This window comes from Ambystoma mexicanum, chromosome 2p, assembly GCF_040938575.1.
Source record: "Ambystoma mexicanum isolate Mex_15411 chromosome 2p, UKY_AmexF1_1, whole genome shotgun sequence".
Taxonomy (NCBI): domain Eukaryota; kingdom Metazoa; phylum Chordata; class Amphibia; order Caudata; family Ambystomatidae; genus Ambystoma; species Ambystoma mexicanum.
The window spans coordinates 970,455,491-970,483,053 of NC_090923.1; the positions used below are offsets into that span (position 1 = coordinate 970,455,491).

Sequence of the window (27,563 nt, forward strand, 5' to 3'; positions counted from 1 at the left end):
ATTGGCTGATCAGGGCTGTATCTTTGGACAAGCTCAGATCCAGCTAGATTATGTCTGCCACTTCCTTCACAAACTGGTCTTCTCCCTCAATTTAAAGAAGTCACAGATGATAACATCACAGAGACTCCAGTTCATTGGAGCGGTCCTGGACACTTCCCTGGGAAAAGCCTCGCCACCAGAGGTGAGGGCTCAAGATATTCTGCAGATGGTCAACAAGTTCCAAAATGCCCAACGTCTCCCAGCCTTCGACTTTTTGAGGTTGCTAGGCCTCATGGCATCCTGCATCTTCCTTGTGCCAGAGGCTCGCCTGAGAATGAGATTTCTTCAGTGGGCACTGAACTCAGTGGTCACAATTCTCAGGGAGAATGACAGATCTCTGGATTCCGGACAAGGTAGCCCACAACCTTCAATGGTGGGCCTATCCAGAGAACATCTTGAAAGGGGAACTGTTTTGGCAACCATGGCCGGAGATAACAGTAGTTACAGACGCCTCACTCAGGGGTGGGGAGCCCATGCCAACGACTTGACCATCAGCGGTCGTTAGTCTCCATCGGAGTCCAGACTACATACCAACCTATTAGAGCTGAGAGCGATCAGACTAGCGCTGAAAGCATTCCTGCCATCAGTACAGGGGAGAAATGTCCTGATAATGATGGACAACACGGTGGCCATGCACTACCTCAACAAAAGAGGAGGCGTAGGATCACTGCCACTGTGCAGAGGCGCAATGCAGCTCTGGTTTTGGGCAATTCAGGAAGGAATCTTTCTATCGGCAGTCCATCTAGCCAGAGAGAAGAACTTGACAGTGGACGCTCTGAGCAGGCAGAGCAGTCTCCCACGAGTGGGAGCTAGCTCAGGGAGTCCTTCAAGAGATCTTCGCCCTTTGGGGAACCCCTCAGGTGGATCTGTTCGCCACAAGCACCAACAGGAAGTGCATCTGTTCTGGTCAAGGGAATTTCCCCCGAGAGTAGCTCTAGGAGACGCGTTCGCAGGGGAGTTGCTAGGTCTGGAAAAGACCCGGGGCTAAGCTGATGTCGGAACTGTCGGAACTGTTGGGACTGGGGGCTAGCTAGTCTTTTGGCTGTAGCTCCTGAGATTCTATCCGAGGCTACAACCAAAAGATCAGGGGCTATAGCCCCCTTAGCCCCCCCTAGCAACGCCCCTGCGCGTTCGTAATGGACTGGGAGTTCCCACTCCTTTACGCGTTTCCACTCCTTTACGCGTTTCCACCAGACCCTGTTATTCCTCAAATGATCAGGAGGTTGAGAAGATTCCGGAAAACCATGATCCTAATTGCCCCGGACTGGGCCAGGAGAACGTGGTACCCGGACCTTCTAGATATGTCCATCTGTCCTCCAATCCGTCTTCCACTCTAAGAGAATCTTCTCTCGCAGAAGGGAGGTCAGGTTCTCCATCCAGACATCAGAACCTTCACGCTTGGAGGTACAAGGATTGGGACCTCCCTGATGACGTCATGGAGGTGTTGCTTTCGGCCAGAAGGCCAGCAACAAAGTCTTTATACCGCTGCCCTTGGAACAAATTTTGCAGCTGGTGTAGAGAAGGGAATATCGACCCTTTTTCATGTGGTACACCAACGGTGTTATCGTTTCTACTCTACTTGGCAAACTCAGGCCTTCAAGTTGGCACTGTCAAAGGCTATCTCGCAGCGCTTTCAATCTTCAAGCGCACTGCGGAGGAACCATCGTATTTCAAACTACCTCTAGTAATACAATTTCTTAAGGGATTAACTAATGTTTATCCTCCAAGACCATTCCAAGTTCCCTTATGGGACTTAAATTTAGTCTTAAATTTCCTAATGGGTACTCCATTCGAACCACTCCTCGTTCGCTGAGATTTCTCACGCTTAAAACTGTCCTATTGGTAGCACTAACATCTGCTAGGAGGGTGAGCGAGCTACAAGGTCTCTTGTAACCCCCCTATACAATTTTCCATAAGGACAAAGTTGTCCTACAGGTGAAGCCTAATTTCCTCCCAAAGGTGGTTTCTGAATTTCATATTACTCAGAAAATTACATTACCTTCGTTCTACCCTCCTCCCCATCCGGGGAAAGAGGAAGAAAGGCTATGTAGCCTGGACCCAAGGCGAGCTCTGAGATTTTACATCAGCAGACTGGCTAGGATTAGGCAGGCAGACCAACTGTTTGTAGGATACTCAGGTCACAAGTTGGGACTACCCATAACAAAACAGACCATTTCCATGTGGATTATTTTGGCCATTTTGGAATGTTACAAACTGGCAGGGAAAGAGCCACCCCAAAACGTTAGGGCTCATTCAACCAGGGGTATCGCAGCCTCTTCGGCCCTCCAACGAGGGGTACCGGTCCAAGACATATGTGCGGCTGCCACATGGTCGTCCGCACATACGTTCACAAAATTTTACAACCTGGTTTCCTCCGCTAGTCAAGAGACCAGATTTGCAAAAGCCGTATTACATGCGGTTCATTCCTAAAAGGGATACATGACATTACTCCCACCTCCAATTACATGCCACTGCTATGGGAGTCTATCAAAGATCAGGAATACGTCGGAGGACACAATCCCTTCGAAGAACAAGTTACTTCTTACCTTGTAACGTTCTTTTGATGGGATGTTCCTCCGACGTATTCCTCATCGCCGCTCCCATCCATCGCCGCAGTAATACTTCCCTTGTGGTTGCAGCTTACGCTCCTTCAAGGTCAATAACTAATTCAGGCATGACTTATCTTATGCTACAAAACGGAACTGAGCAATGGACGCCGCATGTGGCTATTTATGGGCATGGTGACGTCGGCGCTGATACGGTGGCTGTCGAGGGACATCGACTCGGCGGACGTCGACTCGCAGCGCCCTCTACAGAGAAAAGATTTCAAAGGCCAGCAAGCTGGAGACGAATTATCAAAGATAAGGAATACGTCTGAGGAATATCCCATCGAAAGAACGTTACAAGGTAAGAAGTAACTTGTTCTTCTGTGCTAAATCCCTTCTACCTTTGAGACCCCCGAGCTCTTTTGCTGGACTCTTAATTTTTATCTGGGAGTGAGTGACCTTTTTCTCACTCTCATGTATTTTCCTCTGATTTGCACTCTGTGTTTCTTTTGGTTTTGGAGTGTGACAAACTCCATAGACGGCACCCTCAGTGCAGTGTCAATGAGAAGTCATTTGGATTTCTCTTTAGGGTTAATTACCTTCTCTTGGATAAACTACTGTTTCCAAGAGTAGTAAAGTGAAATTGACTTTACTTACCTTTTTCTCTTTGTAGACCCAGCACACATCTTATGTAGAGTGCAGGGGGGTAGGGGGGGTTACTTCGTATCCCCTTTGTCTACTTTCTCATGTAACATTTTTATGTTACCCTCACTACAATTAATGGCTGTGGAAGTGGTTTCATTTTTCTACCATTGTGCGTTTTTACTGCAGGCTGAATCCTCAGCTGCAGTATTTTGTCAAAATGGCCCTGGTCTTCTTTTTTCACCATTTCTTGCTTGTGAGGTCCTTCTTGGGTTTTACTCTGTGTGCCAAACCAGGTTTGGTCCCTCTGTCCGTTTTGTCGTTGGTGGGATTCAAGGGTGAAATCTGCCTCTGGCTCCAGCGTGTCTGGCAGTGCAGGAAGCGAGGGAGGTTCCCGAAACTGCCTGTGCTTAGTCTCCTAGGTTACAAGAATGCACCCAAAGGTGATTGGCTGGCTGGCTGGCTGTCCGTCCTTGCAGGACAGCCACCCTGCTGTGCGAGTGACAGTTAGGCTGCTAATGAATGGGAGAAACCTGCATAAAAGGCGAAGTCTTTTGCAAGGAAGGCAGAGTGACCACTGGACGAAGGAACTGAAGAGGAAACGAAGAGAAGCTTGCTGCACCTTCGTGTTGGTTTGCCCTGTGAAGCCCTTCTTCTGTGTTGAAGCTCCAATTTTCAAATAGACTAGAGAAGCCTGCAACAGACTACTTCTTCCCTTGGTGGGACCAACTAACCCCAAGATGAACTCGACTAGAACACCTCTCCCTTCTGGCTGTACTTCTTTGCTGCTGCTGAAACCAAGTGCCAAGGAACAGAACACCAGGAATGAGTGCAAAGTCTTTAAGCCGGACCCGAGCTCCAGGAAGATCCTAAGGACTACTTCTTTCGAAGCAGGACAACCCAAGCCTGAGCCACCTCAACTGAGTGCTGGACGCCAGAAGCAAGGGGAGCCCACAAGGTGTCCAAGAACCGCCGAGGTGCTATTGACCGGTAGCTGAAACTGTGAAGTTCCGCTGATGTGGAGTAAGCCGGCCTTCAATCCGTAGTGCAGAAGTCCCTAGACATCCTCCCTCTTGTCCCCACGACTGAGGCCCAGGAACAGTGAGACATGCAGAGCTGCACAGGAAAAACCATCAGCTGCATCTTTTCTTCTTCACCAAGGTACTGTAAACCAAGTCTAAGAGAACTTACCCTTATTGTAGAAGTGCCTGTAACTTCCACAATTCACAAGTCTAATCAGCTTGTGGCCCTACATGTGATTCTTCTTTTCTTCAAAGACTACTAAGAACGTTTCCATTACTTACCAGAAGTGCTTTATCCTAGCCAAGACTGGCTTAGCCTATTGAATTGAATGACTCTTCTAGTGAACGCTAAAAGTATCTGCACTGCTTATTGGGGGATTGTAAAGTACTTACCTGTTCCGAGAACTTGTTAACCTTTTATTTCGAGGGGATTGGGTCCTCCGACGTATTCCATATCTATGACATGTAATCACCACAGCTGTGCTGCTTCGGAAACGTTTTTCTGCGTCCTGCGTCGATGACATCGATGCGCCGTCGTCAAGGACCTCCTCCGACGTCATCCGATGTGATAAGTAGGACACACGACGCCCGTAGCCTCAGTTCCGTTTTTTCCGCCAACTTATTGCTTCGTGAATCTCGGTTAACGCCTCGACTCTTTGGAGTTCTGTTCTTCTCGGTTCTTCGAACCTGTTTGTTTTTGTGAAAATCCTTTGTGTGAAGATGTCTTCTACTTCGTCTTCGACCCCGCGTCCGGGCTTCAAGAAGTGCGGGGAGTGTGGGTCCAAGATGTCGGTGACTGACTCGCACGACGCCTGCCTCTGGTGACTCGGGGAGGCCCACGACACGGATGACTGTATCGACTGCCTGTCGCTCACGTCCAAAGCCTTATGCGAACGTAAGAAGTTGTCGGTAGGTCGGGTGTCCAAGCCCCGGAAGTCGAAGTCTGCGGGGCTTTCGACGGATGATTCGAGAGGTGACTCTCCGCGTCATCGTCGGAAGTCTCGTGGGTCTCCTTCTAGGAGTCCGTCTCGCCACTCCTCAGCCTCTTTGAGGCATTCTCGGAAGCGCCGACACCGGTCATCTTCCAGGTCCTCTTCGGAGGACTCTGCCCGGCACGTCGCTTTCCCCACCAGCCGTGCGACGCCAGAGGAATGGGCTTCCTTCGGGAAGAAAATGCTGGCGATTCTCGAGTCGCAGGGTACTAAGCCGTCCGCGCCCCCGAGTGGGGTTGGTCGTGAGAGGTCGAGAGACACCGCTCGCAAGAGTGGTCGGCACGAGTCACGGGAGAGGTCCCGTTCGGACAAGGAGACTCGTTCTCGACGTACCCATTCCAGGTCCCGGTCCTCGACGTGTTAGAGACCGTGTGCACCTGTGAGGTCTTCAAGGAAGACATCGACGTCTGAGGCGTCGAGGGCGTCGACAGGCTTTCTCGAGGCTCCGGCTTCGAGGAATTTGTTGAAGCCGTCGACGCTCAGGTCGTCGAAGGACACGCTCGGGGCTCTGGCTTCGAGGGCTGTGTCGACGCCGCTGATGCTGGCGGCGCTGCATCTGACGTCGACGCCGATTTCCTCGACGCCGATCCTCTCGGCGCCGATGCCTGTTCTCTCGACGCCGGCGCCGATTCGCTCGAAGCCATCGACGCCTTTCGTGTCGGAGGTACCCCGTGGCACGGGGGAACCCCCTAGGAAGGCTCTGGTTAAGAGCAAGCACTCTCGGGTGCCTTCTTTTCGCCACCTGAAATATATTTCAGAGGCGGTTGAGGATTCTGATGGCCTTGTTCCTAGTCAGGTTCCAGATGAAATTGTCTCGGGCCATAGTCAGTTTGACGATTTGAGGCAGTCACTGCATGATGCCAGTGGACTGGACACCCCTCCGGAGGTGGAGTTTTGTAGGCCTGAGCCTGGCTCTCATGCCGATTCCTCGTACCGGCGCCTTATGGCTAGGGTTTCTGAGTACTTGGGATGGTCTGCTCCCCCAGGGGAGTTTGTGCAGGATGATCTAACAGACATCCTTGATGGTGGTCCCCCAACTGACCTGGTACTGCCGTTCCATATGGCTTTACAGAGAAGGGTGGCGGCGGCTTGGACTGCTCCGGAGAGTCTCCCGGCGGTGGGCAGATCCTTGTCGCGAAAATACCGTCCAGCCAGTAGCGACCCCTGCTACTTGACCAGGCACCCCACTCCGGAGAGTTTGGTGGTGCAGGCGGCCACGGCCCCGGCAAAGCAGGCGTCGTACCCTACCATTCCTCCTGATACGGACGACAAACGTTTTGATGTCTGGGCGAAGAAAGTGTTTTCTTCTGGTGGTATGGCGCTTCAGGCGGCTAACTCCATTTGTGCCTTGTCTCGTTTCACACACACTCTGTGGAACTGTGTTGCGTTAGCAGCTGAACATATTCCCGAAGGGGACGAACGGGATGGTTTCCTTGCTATGGTCCAGGATGGTAAGGATGCCATGTGTGAGTCCGTTCAGTTGGGTTTGGACTTAGCTGAATGCGTCAGTAGGTCCATGGCGGCGAGCACCGTGATACGCAGGTTTGCGTGGTTGCGGAAGTCGGGGTTTGCTCCTGATGTGCAGTCCCGGCTCCTCAACATGCCCTTTGACGGTGAACACCTTTTTGGCAGCAAGGCTGACGAGAGCCTTGAGAGGTTGCAGACCTCAAAAGCTGCAGCGAAGTCGTTGGGCGCTGAGTTCGCCAACCTATGCCTTTTCGTCCTAGGGGACAGCAGTGGAGGGGTGGTTCCTTTCGCTATTACTCGTCCTTCATTAAAGCGAGAGGAGCTGGCAGTCAAAGAGGCCAACGCAGGGGTACCAGAGGTGGACGACAGGGTACCCGTGGTGCCAAGGCCGCTCGGGCAGTTGCCTCTTTGCCCTCAGGTAACGCCGCAGCCACTCCCACTCAGTCATGAGGCTATGTCCCATGGTTCGCCGGTTGGGGGAAGGCTGGCGCAGCATCTTGTAGAGTGGCGAGCCATTACTTCAGATGTGTGGGTTCTGGAGATCATAGCCCACGGCTACTGTCTTCCTTTTCGGCACAGGCCTCGCGACAATCCACCGGGGAACCTCTTTGCAGAGTGCGGATCCGCTCCTTGCGCAGGAAATTCAAGCCCTGCTGGAGAAAGGCACCATAGAACTGGTGCCTGTAGCGGAGAGGAACATGGGATGGTATTCCCCTTATTTTTTGATTTCGAAGAAAGACGGGGGATTGAGACCCATCATGGACTTGCGCGGTTTGAACAAACTCCTCAGGAAGGACAAGTTCAAGATGGTTACTCTCTCTCAAGTCCTCCAGGCCCTTCAGCTTCAGGACTGGTTGGTGTCGCTCGACCTCAAGGATGCTTACTTCCATGTGCCGATCCATCCCAAGCACAAGAAGTACCTGAGGTTCGCGGTTGGCGACTCGCACTTTCAGTTTCGGGTCCTGCCGTTCGGTTTGACCTCCGCCCCGAGGGTTTTCACCAAGCTCATGGTGGTGGTGGCAGCGCATCTCAGGCAAGGGGGGATTCACGTCTACCCCTACCTGGACGATTGGTTGATCAGGGGGAGCTCTCCCAAGCAAGTCCTGGATCATCTGTTCGTCACCTGCCACTCCCTTCACAGGCTGGGCTTCTCCCTCAATTTAAAGAAGTCCCATTTGACGCCAACACAGCGGCTCCAGTACATCGGAGCAGTGCTCGACACTTCCCTGGGGCAGTGTTTTCCTCCCCAGGTGAGGGCTCTTCACATTCAGCAGATGGTGCACAAGTTTCAGCATGCCCAGACGCTCCCAGCGTTCGAGTTCTTGAGGTTGCTTGGCCTTATGGCATCCTGCATTCTTCTGGTGCCAGAGGCTCGCCTGCGGATGAGATCTTTGCAGTGGGCACTCAAGACGCAATGGTCGCAGTCCTCCGGCAGGATGTCGGACCGGTTCAGGTGCCGCCCTCGGTCGCCCGGGACCTTCGGTGGTGGGCCGTCGAAGGCAACTTGATGAAGGGGGCTCCATTTTGGCATCCCTGGCCGGAGGTGACGATCGTGACGGATGCATCCCTCACGGGATGGGGAGCTCATGCCAACGGGCTGACAGTCAGTGGTCGTTGGTCTCCGTCGGAGTCCAGACTCCATATCAATCTGTTGGAGCTGAAGGCCGTCAGGCTAGCCCTGAAGGCTTTTCTGCCGACTGTGCGAGGAAAGAGTGTCCTGATCCTGACGGACAACACAGTGGCCATGCACTACTTCAACAAAAAGGGGGGGCATGGTCACTTCCTCTGTGCAGGGAGGCGATGCAGCTCGAGTTCTGGGCCATCCAGCAGGAAGTTTGGATCTCGGCAGTTCATTTGGCCGGAGACGAAAACGTGACGGCGGACGCTCTGAGCAGGCAGAGCACGATCTCTCACGAGTGGGAGTTGGCTCAGGAGATTCTCCTGGAGATATTCGCCCTTTGGGGGACCCCTAAAGTGGATCTCTTCGCCTCCAGTGTCAACCGGAAGTGTGAAAGGTTTTGCTCGCGGGAATTTCCTCCAAAAGGAGCCTTAGGAGACGCGTTCGTGGTGGAGTGGTCATTCCCGCTGCTGTATGCGTTTCCTCCAGTCCCCGTCATCCCGCAAGTTCGGTTCCCGGATGATCCTCATTGCTCCGGCGTGGGCTCGGAGGACGTGGTACCCGGACCTTCTCGACTTGTCCATCTGCCCTCCAAGTCATCTTCCCTACCGAGACGATCTGCTCTCACGGGAGGGGGGTCAGGGTCTCCATCCAGAGGTCAGATCCCTCAACCTTCACGCTTGGCTTCTGAAAGGTTGAGGTATAAGGATTGGGACCTCCCTGAAGACGTGATGGAGGTGTTGCTTTCGGCCCAAGGCCAGCAACAAAGTCTCTGTACATTGCCGTTGGCGTAAGTTCTGCGACTGGTGCAGAGTTCAGAATGTGGATCCCCATGGTTCTGTCCTTTTTTACTTTCTTTGGCCCTCAGGGGCTTGCAAGCGGATACCATTAAAGGTTACCTGGCGGCGCTGTCCATCTTTAAGCGCTCGTCTGAAGAGTGTTCTTTAAAGTCCGTTTAATTTCACAGTTTCTGAAAGGGCTCACTAATGTGTTCCCTCTGTCACCTTTCCTGGTGCCCGGTTGGGATTTAAACCTTGTTCTGAAGTTTCTTATGGGTGCTCCGTTTGAGCCTTTACATTCTTGCCCTTTGAGGCTGTTAACTCTGAAAACTGTGTTTTTAGTTGCGGTTACTTCCGCTCGCAGAGTGAGTGAGTTACAGGCACTTTCAGTTAAGCCACCCTTCACTGTATTTCACAAGGACAGGGTTGTCCTTCGAGTGCGTCCTTCTTTTCTTCCGAAGGTAGTGACGGAATTTCATTTGGTCCAGAAGGTTGTTCTTCCAGCATTCTATCTTCCTCCGCATCCTGGTAAGGAAGAGGAGAGGCTCCATAGGCTTGATCCTAGGAGAGCTTTAATCTTTTATGTTTCACGCATGTCCCGGGTCAGAGTGGACGATCAACTCTTTATTGGTTACGCTGGAAAGCGTTTGGGGCAAGCTGTGACGAAACAGACTTTGTCTCGCTGGATTATTTTGGCCATCTCAGAGTGTTACCGTTTGGGGGTAAGGACCCACCGGCTGGCTTGCGGGCCTATTCTACCAGGGATATGGCTGCATCTACTGCCCTGCAGAGGGGTGTTCCTATTCGCAACATCTGTGATGCAGCCACCTGGGCTTCAGTACATACATTTGTACGTCACTATTCCCTCGATTTCATCCGAGGACAGGATCTGGCCTTTGGCAAGGCGGTCCTTTGCTCTGCTATTTGATTGGCTATTCTAAATTTTGATTCTAAATTCTTTCCCTCCTCCTTGCTCTGGTACTGCTTTGGGAGTCTGTCATAGATATGGAATACGTCGGAGGACCCAATCCCCTCGAAGAACAAGTTACTTTCTTACCTGGTAACGTTCTTTCGATGGGATGGTCCGACGACGTATTCCATATCGCTCCCACTCTGCCTTCCCCGCTGCAGAATTTCTTTTGCGATTGCAGCTTACGTTCCGCAAGGCTTTTGTGTCTGACTGGCAGTTGACTAATGTCACACGTTCTGGGGGAAAAAACTACAACTGAAGCAACGAGCGTTGTGCGTCCTACTTATCACATCGGATGACGTCGGACGTCGGAGGAGGCCCTCGACGACGGCTCATCGACGCAGGACGCAGACGCCGAAAAAAGTTTCCGAAGCAGCACAGCTGTGGTGATTACATGTCATAGATATGGAATACGTCGTCGGACCATCCCATCGAAAGAACGTTACCAGGTAAGAAAGTAACTTGTTCTTCTTCTTTCCTTAACCTTTCCCTTTGTCCACCACTCCAATATTGCATTAAGTGTTAAAGTGATAAAGCAATGTCCACAGTGTCCTAGCTATTGAAGTCACCTCGGGCTGTAGGAAGTGTGTGTGACATCCCAAAAGGGGATCTACTTAACTGAAACTGGAGTGTATTTTTGAAGTGTATTTTATTGTTGCATATTGCCCTTTCTAAAGAAGGCTTATTTTAAAACTGGCAGTTAAATTAATAATTATTTTAAGAAGAAACCTTGAGTATAAATGTTATTTGAATACTTGTCACTGTGAATCTCTGTGTAATAACCCTACAGCTCACATTGACCCTTCTTGAGAACTCTGGCTGCTCAGTCACTCTACCAACATGTGTAGTACAGACCTATACCAAAGGTTGGGGTCCCTAATGCCAGGAGGACAAGGCTGGTGTACCCTCCCACAGGGTTACTACTTTCAATCTTGCCGAATTGAGTGCCACATTGAGAGATCTGTGCCATGTATCTGTCCTTTTCTTAACTCTTGAGACCCTGCGCCTTGAACGTGGTGCAGTGAGTTAACACCTGCTTATAAAAGCCATTCTGACTTTCCTTTTGAAACGCTGTGTTTTTTTAAGCATATTCCCTTTTCACATTTGTTATTTAAGAGTGAGGGCAAGGTTAGGTTTATAACACAATTTATTTGACTAGACTGACTTGGACTTGTTTTCTTTTGTTTAATGGTATAGACTACACCCTTTATAGAGTTGGGGGCCAGTTAGGAATCCTCCCAACCCTTTTACATTACAAAATAAAGGTTTTGAAAACGTGCATCTTTTGTGTCTGTCTACTGTTTATACCATGCCTTCCTTGCAGTGCTCTTAGCAGAGCACACCAAGGTGAATGTGTTTATAGTAGTAGTGAATGTTTTTGTGTTACCTGTGTTTTTCCATTGCTAAGAGAGTCTAAGGCCTAAACAAATTACTGTTTATTTATAGATTTTGCCTAACTTGTATCAAGAGTGCTGTGTGCTTAACTGAAACCTTCACCACACGCATGCCTCCTAAATCTAAGCCTAGATGAACAGTCGCACTACTGAAATAGTTTAGCTAGAAATTAGTGTTTATCCCTGTTCATCAGAATAGGATGGTCTCATCTGTCCACAGGGCTGAATCTGAAAATCCATCCTATAATTATGAGGTAAATGATGACTGTTTTACCATTTGTATTGCGTTTTCCCTCCAACTTAAGTTTGATTAGTACTGTATGTCGTTTGCATTACTGAATATTACTGTTACACTAAAGTGGGAGTAGTCCTTTGTTATTTACTAACCGCGTTTGTGTATTCTATTTTTGCCTGGTGAGTAGTAATATATTGATTTGTAATGCATGTTTTTTTAAAGTATTATTTTATACCTCTATTTGGGCACTCAATTGCTTGTCAACTTTAAGGTCAGCTACACCTGCCATACCGAAATACTAAGACTGTAAGCATTACTGTTCAGCCTATGCTACCCACGGAGTTTGCTTGGATCAAAGTATGAAAAGCCCTTGGAGATCCACTATAGCTGTCCAGAATCCCACACAAGTGCGACTTCTGAAAAACTCATAACACATGCCCCCTCCTACGTCACTGTTTCCTTCAATATCACATTTCCGTCTGGACTACTGTGCTTTCCATTGCAACCTGACAACTTTAACCATTATACATCTTTTCTTGCAGTAGTGCTTATTCTTACTAACTATGATTCTATTTTTCGTGTTGCCCCTTGTAGACTCTGCAAAAAGAGATCCAGGGCCATCGCCCCCGAATCGATGACATTCAGGAACGTGGCAAGTCCATGATCCAAAATAGCAGTCTGGACTCTGAGGAGATCCAGCAGCGGCTTTCCGAGTTACAGAAGATGTGGCAGGAGCTTGTAAGCGAGGCAGAGAAGCGACACACTCGGCTGGAGGAATCCAACATGGCCCAGCAGTTCTATTTTGATGCAGCCGAAGCTGAGGCATGGATGGGGGAGCAGGAGCTGCACATGATGTCTGAGGAAAAGGCCAAGGTATGGAGAGGGGAGCATGCATCTGGCAGACACCAACACTGTCTTCCTGATTGACATTTTGTATTGTAATAATTAGCCACATATGTAGCCAACTTCCACGCAAAATGTTTTTGCAAATAACATATGGGACAAAATTCATGATGTCAGCGACAACTGTTTTGTACAACAAATCCAGGGTATTAAATAACGCTCCTCAGAGACTAAATCCTGAAGCCTAGTGAATCTCAAGAAGGACAGGCACAAGGAAGCAACCCTGCGGTGGCACCTATGATTCCTTTCATGCTACCAGTCTTCATTCATTCCCTCCTACCTAAAGGTATGATATCAGGACCAGTTGGGCCTCTGAAAGAATGCACTATAGAAATTATTTTATTTTAATAGTTTTTTTTTTAATTAGAATTTTAGCAAAGATACAACTTTAGAACAATTCCGAATTCTATAAAGGTATTAAAGACATCAAGGTGAACTACATAATAGAACTATATACAAAGTCCTTCATATAATTGTGAATGAATTGATAGACTGCAGCAAATAATGAAGAGCATATTGAAGTAAAGCATTCTGCAGAGGGAGGTATTGTAAAATAGCTAAGACAAACAAGATTCACACAGGAACACAGAAGGAATGAGAATAGGGGAGGTATAACAAGGCATTACAACATAGAAAACTTATAGAAATGCAATAATAATGATATGAAGCATAATCCACAGATGAGTCCAACAGTCCCCAAAAACAGATATTGAAAAACTGTAAAATTTATATACGGAGGTTCAGGTTCCATGCGAAGAGACGTTAAAACAGTCTAAATAGCAAACAAAAAAAAGACCGTTTGGCATTATATTTGGGAATAGAGGTTTGATTATTAGCCATACGTAGTTCCATTCTTTGTATATGACAAATGTTATTCCACCAACCTCTGACGGTAAAGCAATGTGAGTTTTTACAGTTGGCTGTGATGAGTTTTGAAGAAATGACGATAAATAAATTTAGTTTGGCTGCGGCATGCGAAACGCTGGAATTGATGGCCAGACTACCCAAAAAGATATTCAAGAAAGATAGTGGATCTTGAAAATTAATCTAATATAAGGTATTTCCATATATCCTGCCAAAATCTGAAAATAAAAGGACAATAATAAAACATGTATTTACATGAGGCAGGGGTGAACCCACATGACCAACACATATCATTAGCATCCTTCTTAGATTATGATCGTTTTGTGGGTGTAATAAACGCTCTGTGAATGAATAAGAACAAATGAGTAATATTGGCTGACACAGAGATACATTTGATTTTAGAGAATACAAGTGACCATGTGCGATCATCAATAGTACAACCAAAGTCGTTTTCCCATGACAAACGGACAGGCCGCACCACAGACGTTGAGAGGATAGTATAGAATTTAAAAGCCTTTACATTGGAGATCATAATCAACTGCAACAGTAGATAGGTGTCAGGCGAAAGGATAATATTTGATAAGTGCTAGAGTGCATCGAGACAAGAATTGACTAGTTTGTTAAAATTAAAATCAGCATTGGATATTGAAAATGGGTATTGCAATTGTTGGAAGGAAAGAATAGAAGGGCCATTATGATTTGCGAATGAATCTAATGCCTTTTTTAAACCAGGACCTCCGACATAGGGCTCTGTTGTTAATTACAATGTTTTTATTGTTCCAAAGCAAATGGGTAGAGGCTCTTGTTAAGAGATTTAGTGTAAGGAAATAGAAATGGCTTCAAGGCTGAAATGGAGGCTTTAATGGGATCAGACGTAGCTGTAGAGGAATAGTTTGAAAGATATGAGGTCTGCAATTATATAGGGATGAACCAGATGTTTGTCCAATATACACCAAGAGGAGACATCTGATAAATCGAGAGATGCATACCAGCAGCGGGATTGTTTGAGGAAAGCAGAGTGATATCATTTGAAATCAGGAAACCTTACACCACCCTTGTCAAAGGAGGCCTTCAATTTAAGCAATTATTTTACCATTACCCCAGAGAAAATTAAGTAAGACAGAATAAATAGACTTGAAAAAGGAGAGAGGCAGTGGGACCGAAAGGAGTTGCAAATAGTAGAACTATAGAAATTCTATGAGAGAATATTCTTTGCCCTGTCAGCAACATTACATTCAATTCCACCGATCATGCTCAACTCGAATGGTATGTGAACAAGGGATGAATATGAGAAAATATCTCCTCATACATCACCTTTTTCAAATTGCAGCACTGTATGGTCAACATAGTCTTATATTGGGTGTGGTGGTTCATACAGTTCTGTTCTCAGTCTTCCTCCCATTTTCAACTAGATAGAAGGTAGGTCATTTAGTGAGAGAGTGACGTATTGGCCTCATAACATCCTAGAATGTCGCTTTACTGTTCTTTGCTTGGGAACTAATCAAACGGGGATTCCATGTGTGTGAGGGAGATTTTGAAAAGTCCACGCAAAGTGAGACTTCAGAAGACTCACGCCTGGGGCACAGAGCTATAACTCTTAGTATAGGCCTGCTACTAAACAAGTATGTTGGTAACAATGGCTGAGCAGCCATGCTTAATTTAGGAGGGACGAAGGGCTGTAGGAAGGTAAAAGGAACCTAGAGCATACACATTGGTCCAAAGAAACAGTGACACACTAGAACGTTATATAAAAATAGTGGTTTATTTTATATATACACTGACCAAGATAATTCTTTAGAAAGCTATGTACCATTAGACACTATAGAAGAACCAATGCAATATCCACAGTAAGTAAATCACTTTTGTAATAACTTTTAGAATAGCTGTTTCAGGAAGGAATTAATGAAACAAAACCAACATACAGCAGGTAAATCCTTTTTTTTGGGGAGAATTTTCTTAATGTGCTAATTCCCTTCTACCTTGGTGACCCTTCAGCTCTTTTGCTGGACTTTAGGACTTTAATTTTTATCCCGGAGGGAGTGAGACCTTTTTCCCCACTTTCTCATGTTTTTTTCTTTGATTTGAACACTGCGTTTCCTTTGGTTTTGGAGTCTGACAAACTCCATAGGCAGCATCGTTTGACATTGTGACACCCTGCTACTTCAGTGCAGTGGTACAGGGAAGTCCTTTAGATTTCCCAAAGGTGTAAATACCTTGTTAGGGAGAATTCTCAGAAATGTGCCAATTCCCTTCTTCCTTAGAGACTGCCAGCTCTTTTGCTGGACTTTTAGGACTTTTAATTTCTAACCAGAAGAGAGTGACACCTTTTTCTCACACGCATGTATTTTTCTTGTGATTTGGGCTCTGTTCTTTTGACCATAATCTTTAAATAGTGACATGCATCACCTTCAGTGCAGTGGCACAGGGAAGTCTCTTAGATTTCCCAAAGGTTTAAATACCTTCTCTTGGTAAAACTCCTGTTTCCAAAAGCGGCAAAGTGAAATTCACTTTACTTACATTTTGTAACTTTCTAGACCCAGCACATAATATTTTACCATAGGGTGCTTGAGGGGGTTACTTGGTATCCCCTTTGTCTAGTTTCTCATTCAACATTTTTATGTTACCCCTTCTACAATTAATGGCTGGTGGCAGTGGTTTGCTTTTTACTACCTTTGTGTGAGTTTTCCTGAGGCTGCATTCGCAGCTGCAGTAAGGCACCCATGGGTGCCTATTCTCTCAAAATGGGCCCGGTCTTCTTTTATCACCATTTCTTGTTGGAAAGGTCCGTTTTGAGATTTACTCTGCACGCCAATCTAGGTTTGGTCCCTTTGTTAGTTTTTGTCTTTGGCGGGATTCACGAGTGAAGCCTGCCTCTGGCTCCAGTATGTCTGGCAGGGGCAGGAAGTGAGGGAGGTGCCCGAAACCCCCTGGATTTAATCCCCTTGGTTACAGGAATGCTCCCAAAGGTGATTGGCCGACTGGCTGTCCGGCAAGGGCAGCCACCCTTCTGTGTGATTGACAGCTAGGCTGGAATGAATGGGAGAAATCTGCATAAAAGGCAAGGCTTTTGGCTTGGAGGGCAGAGTCGACCACTGGACGAAGGAATCCGAAGAAGAACTTGCAAGAGATGCCGGCTGCAACTCCTGGACCGTTGGTTTGCCCGGTGAAGCCCTGCTGCTGTGCTGAAGCTCTGAATTCACCTTGACTAGAGAAGCCCTGCAAGGACAACTTCTCCCTTTGAGTGGTGGGACCAATCAACTCGAAAGTGAACTCGTTTGGACATCCTCTCAGAGCTGGCTGTACCTCTGCTGCTGATGGAACCGAAGTGCCAGGGAGAGAAACACCAAATCTAGTGGATCGCCTTTTATTTGGACCCGAGCGCCAAGAAGATCCTCTGGACTTCCCTGAAGCAGGACTGACCAAGCCTGAGCCACCTCAACAGAGTGCTGGACCCCAGATGCGAGGAAAGTCTGAAGTGGTATCCGAGAACCGCAGTGTTGCTATTTGCTGTCAGACGCGAGGAGTTGAAACACTGAAGAACTGCAGAATTGAAGTTTGCCCATTGCTGCCGCTGACCTTCCCATTGCCCCAGATGTCCTCCCTCTTGTCCCCACGACTGAGGCCCAGGAACAACAGGATCTGCCATACTACAACAGGAACAGAAACCAGCTGGAGCCAATCTCTTAAGACCTAAGGTACTGTGAACTAAGGGGCACATGCCTCTTCTGTGTAGCTTGAAATGAATAAACAATTATAATTGCTCACTCTCAGTGGAGAATTGTATTTGCTGCCTTTTACAGAGTTGCTTGCAGCTTTGCCCTTTGTTAGGCAAAGTTTGTATGCTGTACGCATTACCCTTTGGGTGCACTACACACAACACTGACTACAGGTATAGGAAACCCAACCTTTGGTATAAGCTTATACTACAGTTTTGGTAGCGTGTTGAGCAGCCAGGCTTATCTCAAGAGGGGTCAATGTGAGCTGTAGGGGAGTTGCACAGAGATTCACAGTGACAAGTATTCAAGTAAGCTCGTACACACAAGGTTTCCTGAATAAACTATTATTAATTTATTTATCAGTCAGTTAGATTAAGCCTTCTTCAGAAGGGAGCACACTTAGTTTCTAAATCAGTAAAGACCCTTTTGGGATGGCCCACGGACACAATCTACACCCTCTTAGAAGTTTGTAAAAGGAAAAGGTTATTGGAACAAGAGACCAGAAATATTCTTAAGCAGGCAAATACTTTTGGATCCCCTAAGAGTCATTCATACAACAGGCTAAGCCAAAGCCAATGGGCAAAAGCCTTATATAGGATGAAGCACTTCTGGTAGGTAAGTAGAAAAAGTCTTTGGACAATGTTTTAGAAGTCTTTGAAGAAAAGAAGAATCAACTGTAGGGCACAAGCTGATTAGACTTGTGAGTAGGAGAACATACAAGCAACTCTACAGTGAGAGGCAAGTTCTGTCAAACTTTACAGTACCTTTGTATTGAAGAAAGAGTTCAGCGGATGACTTCTGTGCCTGTGCAGCTCTGCAGATCTCTGTTCGTGGGCCTCAGTCGTGGGGATAAGAGCGAGGACTTATGGGGACTCCTGCACTGCAATGGGGCGGTCACCGCTCGCAACCGGCAGTCTTTCCAACGAGTGGCACTTCGGTGTTTCAGCTCCTTGCGATTACCGCAAATAGCAACATGGCGGTTTCTGGCTGCCGAGATGGACTTTCCTTGCTTCTGGGGTCCCGCATTCTGTTGAGGGAGCTCAGGCTCGGTCATTCCTGCTTCCTGGGAGCGTGGAGGATCTTCCTGGAGCTCTTGGCCAACTTAAAAGCAATGCACACAATCGGGGCGTTCCTCTCCCTGGATATACGGTTTCCAGGAGCAACTCTGTGGAAATTCAACCAGCTCCGCGATGGATGCCCGTGTGGCTTACTTTGGAGTTGATTGGTCCCGTCCTTGCAGGGGCTTCTCTGTCGATATGAATTTGGAGTTTCAGCACAGCAGCAGGGCTTCACCGGGCAAGCCAACGGGCCTGGAGTTGCAGCAGGCGTCCTCTTAATGTTCTTCTTCGGTTCCTTTGTCCAGTGGACTACTCTGCCTTCCAAGCCAAAAGCCTCGCCTTTTGTTGAGTTCTCTCCCATTTATTCCAGCCTAGCTGTCAGTCACCCAGCAGGGTGGCTGTCCTTTCCGGACATTCAGCCGGCCAATCACCACAGAGTGCATTTAGGTCTCTTAGGAGACTAAGCACAGGGCGTTTCGGGCACCTCCCTCACTTCTTGCCCACCCCAGACACCCGTGAATCCCACCAAAGGCAAAGGGAACAATGGGACCAAACCTGGTTTGGCACGCAGAGTGAATCTCAAGAAGGACCGTTCCACAAAGAAATGGCGAAAAAAGAGGACCGGGCCATTTGACAAAAATGCACACCACAGTAGTTAAAACGAAACTACTGCCACCAGCCATTCAGTGAGACAAGGGTAACATAAAAATGTTACATGAGAACAAGTCGTCAAAATCCAGCAACGTTGCTGGGGGTCTCTAAGGTGGAGGGAATTAGCACATTTCTGAGAATTCTCTGTAATACCCTTCACAAGCCTCCCAGCTTATGGATCAACAATGATTTATTTTTCTACAAAACTCTCTAGAACACTGTCCAAGACTTTTTACTTACCTTCAAGAAATGCCTCAGCTCACCTAGACTTCGCTCAATTGACATGGACTGTCCTGGCTCCCTGAAGACTTTTCTAACCTCTGACTTTGTGTTTTGATTTGTCCCTCCAAAAAGTCATTCATACTTTACTTGTTTAGCTGGGAAAGGGTTACTCTACATTGCATTGGAGGGTTCAAAAGTTCTTACCTGTTTGAGAAACATTTTAACCATTGTTTCCTTCCCTAACCTTTTCCTTTTAGACATCAAACTCAGTATTGCTCTAAATGTACCAGTGATTACAACCAGTGTCGTAACTATTGAAGTCCCCTCAGGGTGTAGGAACTGTCTGAGTGCCGTCCCCAAAGGGGATCTACTGATTTATTGAAACCGAGTATGTATTTTGAAGTATATTTAAGTGTAACATCTTTGCTCCCTTCTAAAGAAGGATTATTTTAAAACTGGCTCTTAAATTAATAAATAATTGTTTAATCAGGAAACCTTGAGTAGAAGTTTTGTTTGAATACCTGTCACTGTGAAACTCTGTTGCACCCCTACAGCTCACATTGACCCCTCTTCAGATAAGCCCGGCTGCTCAGTCACTTTACCAACCTGTGAAGTGCAGACTTCTACCAAAGGTTGAGTTACCTATTGCCAAGAGGACAAGACCGGTGCAGTCTCCCACAGGGGACTGCATACAATCTTGCCTAACACTTTTCAATATTTGTAATGCTTTTTCCAGAGGGTTTAGGCTTTAGTAGTCCATCCTCATCGGGTTATGAGTCTCAGGTAGATTGGAGAGAGAACAAGTAGGACACAAGCTGGAGGATGTCGGGTGTTGAAAGGAGGCTTCTGCTAGCAAGTACGTAAAGCTTTTGGTTGTAAATAGCTTCAGGGAATTCGGGAACGGTCCCCTGAATGCACACAGGGTTTCGGCGGGGGTGAACACACATGGGCAAACACCCAAATGCACAAACCACTACTCCAGCAACACAGAAGCAGCAGAACAACTCTAGGTAAGTTCTACTTAGAGTCTCACAGTACCTTAGGAGTGAAGAGGATGATGCAGCAGGATTACCTCACGGTGAAGCAGAAGCAGACCTGGATGCCGATTCTTGGTCGTGGTGATTAAAGAAGGGTCATTGAAATGGATCTTGCAGCAGTCGAGTCGAGGGATGCCCAGCAAAGGATTCTTTGTGGCTCTGTGATTTTGGCACCCTTTTCAAAGCACAAGTGAAGAACGCTTACCACCTGGTCGATTCATCTCGCTTTCTTGGTCCAGCACTCAAGTGAGGGACTTCAAGGAGTGGAATTTTTGCCTCTAGAGGTCCAGAAGGAGTCCACCAAAGTGTCAAGAGGATTTGATCTTCAGAAGATGATGCACTGCACTATGGTCGCAGGTCCCAGGGTATTGCCGAAATGCAGCCAGACAGGGTCGCAGCTCGTCTTGGAGTGGCTTCAAATGCAGGTCATCTTGAGACTGATTGGGTCCACTGCTCCGAGGAAGGGGGGGGGGATCCTCTTGGGAGCTCCCCTGTCTCATGGAAGATGGGGTCAGGACAGCAGTGGTCACTTAGCAGACTCTGGCGGTTGCTCGAAGTTGCTGCTGGCATCTCCGGTCATCTTCTTTATCAGGATTATTTTTCCAGTGGTCGACTCTCCTTCAGCCTCAGGATCCATACGTCTTATACAGGAACCCAGCCGATGAGCAGGCATGCACCATTTAAAACCTTACGTGGTGGCTGTTCTTGGGCAAGATTGTCATATTTCTGATAAATCATCCTGACCTGTGTCAACCCCACAATGATTTGCTTGGACTTGGTTATTATTTTACCTTGTCCCTAGGTGAGTGGGAATCTCTTTCCCCTCTCACTTAGTCCTTTACTCTTTTTTATGGCTGACCTTTTTACGTCTCTCCATAGTGTAGGTGCTAGGCAAGGTTGCATGCAGTACCCTTTGGGTGCAATTCAACCACTCTGACCTCCTGGCAATAAGAGCCCAACCTTTGGTATAAGTCTGTACTACACAGGTTTGTAGCATGTTGAGCAGCCAGGCTTATCTCAAGAGGGGTCAATGTGAGCAGTAGGGGAGTTAGAGATTCACAGAGACAAGTATTCAAATAAACTCTTACACACAAGGTTTCTTGATTAAACAATTATTAATTTAAGTCAGTTTGAGTAAGCATTCTTCAGAAGGGGCACTATAATAGTAACACACAAATAACACTCCAAAATACACACTCTTAGTTTCTCTAAATCAGCAAGTACCCATTTGGGATGGCACACGCACTCCCTACACCCTCAGGTGATTTAAATAGCTAGGCCACTGTGGACATTAATATCACTGTTGCATTTAGAGCAATACTTAAGAATATGTCAAAGAAAAAGGTTATTAGGACAAAATAACAGATCTCACAAATATTCTGAAGCAGGTAAGTACTTTTGGTAACCTCCAATGTAAAGCAAGTTAACCCCTTCCTGGAAGGAAGACAAAACACAGTCGGAGGGAAAAAGAATCCTTCAGGGGGCCAGGCCAAAGTCAATTGGACAAAAGTCTAGGTGAGCTGAAGCAATTCTTGCAGGTAGGTAAACGTCTTGCACAGTGTTTTAGAAGTCTTTGTAAAAAAGAAGAAATAAGTATGGCCACAAGCTGATTAGGCTTGTGAGGTAAAGAAGCTGTTAGCAACTCTACAGAAGCAACCAAGACAAGTCTCCACTGGGAACACGTAAGGTTACACAACAAGAGGTAAGTTCTCTTAGACTTTACAGTACTTTGGTTAGAAGAAAAAAACGGTTCCAGGCTTCTGTTCCTGGGCCTCAGTCGTTGGGGACAAGAGGGAGGATGTCTGGAGGACTCCTGCACTGCAACGGGGCGGTCGGCAACAGAAAAGCACCAACTTCTATTTATTGGCACCTCGCGGTTTCAGCGCCTCGCGTCTCAGCAAATAGCACCACCGCGGACTCTTGGCTGTTGAGCTGGGCTTTCCTTGCATCTGGGGTTACGCCCAAGATATGGTGTCCCTCTCCCTGGCTCTTCGGTTCCAGCAGCAACTGCAGTGGAAATACGAGCTTCGAGAGGATGTCCAGGTGGCTTACTTTGGAGTTAATTGGTCCCACCAACTCAAGGGGAGAAGACGTCCTTGCAGGGCTTCTCTAGTCGAGACTAATTCGGAGCGTCTGCACAGCAGCCGGGCTTCACCGGGCAAACCAACGGTCCAGGAGTTGCAGCAGGCGTCTCTTCCAAGTTCTTCTTTGGATTCCTTCGTCCAGTGGTCAACTCTGCCTTCCAAGCCAAAAAGAATTGTTTCTCTCATTTATTCCAGCCTAGCTTCCAGTCAAACGGCAGGGTGGCTGTCCTTGCCGCACAGCCAGCCGGCCAATCATCTAGGAGTGCATTCCTGTCTCCTAGGAGACTAAGCACATGGAGTTTCAGGCACCTCCCTCACTTCCTGCCCCCGCCAGACACCCTGGAGCCAGAGACGGGCCATCACAGAAAAAACACCACAGCTAAACAAAAATCCTAAGAGACTTAAGGTAAGTACATACCCAAGCCAACACAATACCTCTGCATTGAAGATTTTGCAACAGGAGGACTTCAGGATCTGCAGCCAAAAACCCGAACAGTGGATTCCGTGTCGTGGTGACTGAAAACAGGACCTTGGAAGGGACTTTGCAGCAGGGATCAATCGAGAAGGATCTAGGCATGGTTTTCCTCGCAGCTTAATGCGGTACTGTGCATTTGGCGCCTTTTCAAGGAGCACAGAAGACAGAAAATTGTGGTTGAATTCTCATTGTTACAAAGGTCCAGCACTCTGTTGAGGGGTCTTTTCAGACTTGATTCGTGTCTCTGACGGTACACCAGGATGCCCATGAAGTTTCACTGAGATTTGGAATTCGGAAAACCGTGCACCGCACAATGGCTTGAGGTCCCAGGGTATTGGGGTATTGCAGCCCCGCAAGATCGCAGCAACACGTGGGATGGCTCAAAATGCAGGTCTTCTTGTATCTAGTGGGTATCACCAGGATCTGGGTCAAGGTCCTTGTATTCAGAGTCCTCTCGTCGATTGGAAGGAAGGGCTACAGCAGGCTCCAGTTACACAGCAGGCTCAGTGCTCACTGGAAATAGTTTCTTCTGCTTTTCCTTCATCATCCTCTTTGGTTTCCTTTCCAGTGGTCGACTCATCTTCAGCATCCAGGTTTGCAGTATTTAACATGAACTACAGCACAACTTCTGCATTCTCTCCCTGCATTTTAAAACAAGGGGTGTTCTGGTTGTACAATCAGAACAGCCAGCCCCCCACTGGGATTCGTCCCGATTCAGGCAAGGAGGAAGACCAAGGACTGCAAAGTTTTGGACTCCTCCCTTGCTTCCTGCCTTCATAGAAAGACTGCAGCCTGGGCGTGGAGTCCAGGGGACTCCAGCCAAAGATAAAAATCACACAAAGGAATTTCCAGCCCTGTATATCGGGGGAAGGAAAAAGAAAGGACAAACACTAAAATTGCAAAATAAGAAGACTGGGGCCATTTTTGTAAAAATGAGCACCCTTTGGTGCCTTTACTGCAACTGTGAACACGGCCTGCGGTTAAGGTGCACCAAATTGATAAGTTATCGCTGCCACCAGCCATTGAAGGTAAACTTGTCCATGTAACATAATTTACAGTTTTGCTGTGAAAGGGGATGCATTGCATCTCCCCAGCACTCCACATAAGGTGGGTTGTGCTGATTTCACCTAACAAAATGTAAAAGGGATCCAAAGTTCCTTTCTACCCTTGGGAACTGTAGTTCTCTCAAGGTTAGCTAGAGAAAGTTTAAAAGGGGCAGCCCCTAGAGCAACCCAGCAACAACAGGCACTTATTGCGAATGAGCTGTTAAAGAGGATATCCTTAAAAAGACGATATGGCGAGTCTAAAAAATGACACCCGTAAAAAGAATAAAAGATTCTGTGAGTGTGGAAAAAGGTTCCCAATAAAGTGAGGTATTAAGGAAAAATATCCCCTAGTAAAGCAAAAGGTTCTGGGGTTGACCCAGGTCAGAAGATTGACAATTTCTCTGAAAATCTTACCTAACGTTAGGTTTGGTATAGGTCTGTACTACACAAGTTGGTAGTGGGACTGAGCAGCCAGGCCTATCTCAAGAGGGGAGCTGTCGAGCTGTAGCAGTGAAATTCGTAAATACAAGTAACACAAGGTTACGGTTATAAATATTTATTTAGTTATCACCAATAAGCATTCGTTAAAAAGGCAATTTGTGTAACAAAGTAAATATACTTTAACCCTTTAAGGGTTTTCCCCCCAGTGCCAAGGCCTGGTAACGCCATTCCTCCCCGGAGGGGACACCTGTAACGTAGCACAGCCATAGGTGGAGCCTGGGCTCTCAGACGGACTACCCACATGGGAGGCAGCCACTCCCAGGGAAGCACCAATGTTCTGCTGGCATGGGGGGGGCAATTTGTGGCCTGCCCCTGCAATTGTGTCCCAGCCCACCAACATAATCTGCCCAGATGGCCTATTCCCACCCACACCCCCAGTCTCACCCACCCCACTGACAGTGGGCCCTAACCATAGAATAATAAAAAACAGTACTCGCATAACGTTGCAGCTGCTCGCGTAGAAAAAGCTGTAAACAAAGCAAAGAACATGTTACCTATGGTCACACCAGCAAAAACAAATCAATACTTTTCAAGCATGCCCCCCCTTGCAACCCATCCCTGGCGGTCTACTGAACCTCACACCCCCCTCAGCCCCCCCCCCCCAGTGAAAACCCATTTGCCGCTTCCTACGGGCAGATATCTGCCCCCAGGGAGGGCTGCATGAGGTGCCCCCCCACACTCCATTTGGGATGGGGGGAGAAGCCCACACCAAAACGTCGGATAGGCCCCCAATGGATGGGGGGGGGGGGAGTAGGGTTTGGGCACCCTGGGGACAGATTGACACACCTATGTGCCCATCTGCGCCAAGGGAAGTTTGGTAAATAAAGAAACAAATTGAAAATGGGGGGCTGAGGGGCACCCTAAACCGCCAGCTAATTTTCTAATGTAATGGGGTGTGACCCCTCCACCACCAAATGCAGGAGGGGGCATCTTGTGCAGCCTTGCCTGGGGTTACATGCGCCTTCCTAAGAGCAGATAACTGCCCCCAGGGAGGGCTGCATGACATGACCCCAAGTCCGTTTTGGGTGAGGGTGGGGGTGATAACCCCTTTCCATAAAAATAAAAAAATCCCTGGTGGTCCAGTGGGGGCCCTCCCCCCAACACCAGCCATGATATTTCTTTTTCTTTGCTAGGGAAGGGCGGGTGGGCTCCCATCTGCCCCAGGGGGTCCCTACCCTGCAGGCCCCATCGTTTGAGGGGCCTGCCCACACTTTCCTGTTGGCCCTCCCCCCCCCCCCAACCCCATTGGATGGAGGGGCCACCTCATGGACTCCTCCCCAGGAAATCTGCCCCCCAGGGAGGGTGACAAGGGGTCCCCCCCTTTCCACTTGGGGTGGGAGAGGGCCACCACCCTTTCATGTCCTAAAAAAAGGAGGAGGGGGCCGCTTACATAGTCGGGAGCAGCAATGCTTACACACATGGTGTCTTTGGAAAGGGGAGAATCTCCCCTTTCCAACGAAACCATCCCAAACAAAATCCCTGGTGCCTATTATTTTTATGCTTTTATTTTAATTTTTTTTGTCACCCATCTGCCCCCAGGGGTCTCCATACATGTGGCCCCATGCTTTTGGGCCTTGGGGGGGGGGGGGGGGGCAGGGGGTGTGCTCCGCGCCTGATCCGCGAGCAGCAATACTTACACAAATGGTGTCATTGGAAAGGGGAGAATCTCCCCTTTCCAACGACACCTACCTCGATCTCAGGCTTGAAATACAGCCGGAGATCAAGGGAGAAGGGCACTCGCCTTCTCTCTTCACTGCGGCAGCCCGAAATGGCTGTCGCAAGTGAATTTACTTTGTTTCACTCCGGCGTGCATTACGCACACCGACGTGAGACAGAAGGTAAACAAGCCCCTGGCAGTGAGGGGGGAACCAGTTTGCTTTGCAGGGATCGCTCAAAACAGAGTGCCAAAAGGGACGAGCTATCTTGTCCTTGGCACCCTGGAGGCAATTCTAAGGACGAGATACCTCGTCCTTGGCACTTAAGGGGTTAAAATCAGTTTTCAGAATCCGACAAGTTAGTGGATACTCTGTGGATATTGTTAGGGAGAATTCACAGAAATGTGCTAATTCCCTCTACCTGAAAGACCCACAGCAACTTTGCTGAATTTTGAGGATTTTCTTTTTTTAACCTGGAGAGAGTGAGTGCCTTGTTCCCACTCATGTATTTTTGTTATGATTTGAACACTGTTTCTTTTGGCTGTGGAGTCTGACAAACTCCATATTCATCCTCTTTTACATTGTGTTACAGAGCACCTTCAATGCAGTGGCACAGGAAAGTCTTTCCCAAAGATTTAAATACCTTCTCTTGGATAAACTACTGTTTCCAAGAGCAGTGAAGTGAAATTGACTTTACTTACATTTGTAAATTTCTAGACTCAGCACACACTATCTTACAATGGGGTGCTGAAGGGCTTACTTAGTATCCCCTTTGTCTAGCTTCTCATGTAACAATTTTGTTACCCTTTCCTCGATGAATGGCAGGTGGCAGTGGTTTACTTTTAACTACTGTGGGATGCAATTACCATGGGCTGCGTTCGCAGCTGCAGTAAAGCGCCCAAGGCTGCTGGGTGACTGACAGCCCTTCTGGAATGAATGGGCGAGAACTGAATAAAAGGCAAGGCTTTTGGCTTGGAAGGCAGTCTCAACCACTGGACGAAGGAACCGAAGAAGAACTTCAAGAGGATGCCTGCTGCAACTCCTGGACCGTTGGTTTGGCCGGTAAAGCCCTGCTGCTGTGCTGAAACTCCAAACTTGCATCGACAGAGAAGCCCCAACAAAGACAACTTCTCCCCTTGAGTTGGTTGACCAATCGACTCCAAAGTAAGCCACCTGGACATTCTCTCGGAGCTGGTTGCATTTCCACAAAGTTTCTGCTGGAAACCGAAACGCCAGGTAGAGGAACACCAGACTGTGTGCGTTGCTTTTAAGTTGGCCAAGAGCTCCTGGAAGATCCTCCGGACTCCCAGGAATCAGTTCTGACTGAGCCTGAGCCCCCTCAACAAAGTGTGGGACCCCAGAAGCAAGGAAAGTCCATCTAGACAGCCAGAAACCGCGGTGTTGCGATTTGCGGTAGTTTCGAGGAGCTGAAACACCGAAGTGCCACTTGTTTGAAGATTGCTGGTTTTGAGTGGTGACCGTCCCATTGTAGTGCAGGAGTCCCCAGAAGTCCTCCCTCTTGTCCCCACGACTGATGCCCAGGAACAGTGAGATCTGCAGAGCTGCACAGGACAGAAGTCATCTGCTGCACTTTTTCTTCAATCCAAAGGTACTGTAAAAATCTGAGAGAAATTACCTCTTAATGTA

General features: G+C 47.9%; 1 protein-coding gene across 3 annotated transcripts in view; it reads left to right on the top strand.

Annotated features, from left to right (window-relative positions):
- SPTBN2 (spectrin beta, non-erythrocytic 2) overlaps positions 1-27,563 on the top strand; it is a 1,293,574-nt gene that overhangs the window by 797,150 nt on the left and 468,861 nt on the right. For all 3 annotated transcript variants that reach the window (XM_069644771.1, XM_069644772.1, XM_069644773.1), the window contains one exon: positions 12,299-12,577. In XM_069644771.1, the coding sequence (XP_069500872.1) occupies positions 12,299-12,577 (279 nt within the window). The remainder of the gene's footprint in view (positions 1-12,298; positions 12,578-27,563) is intronic.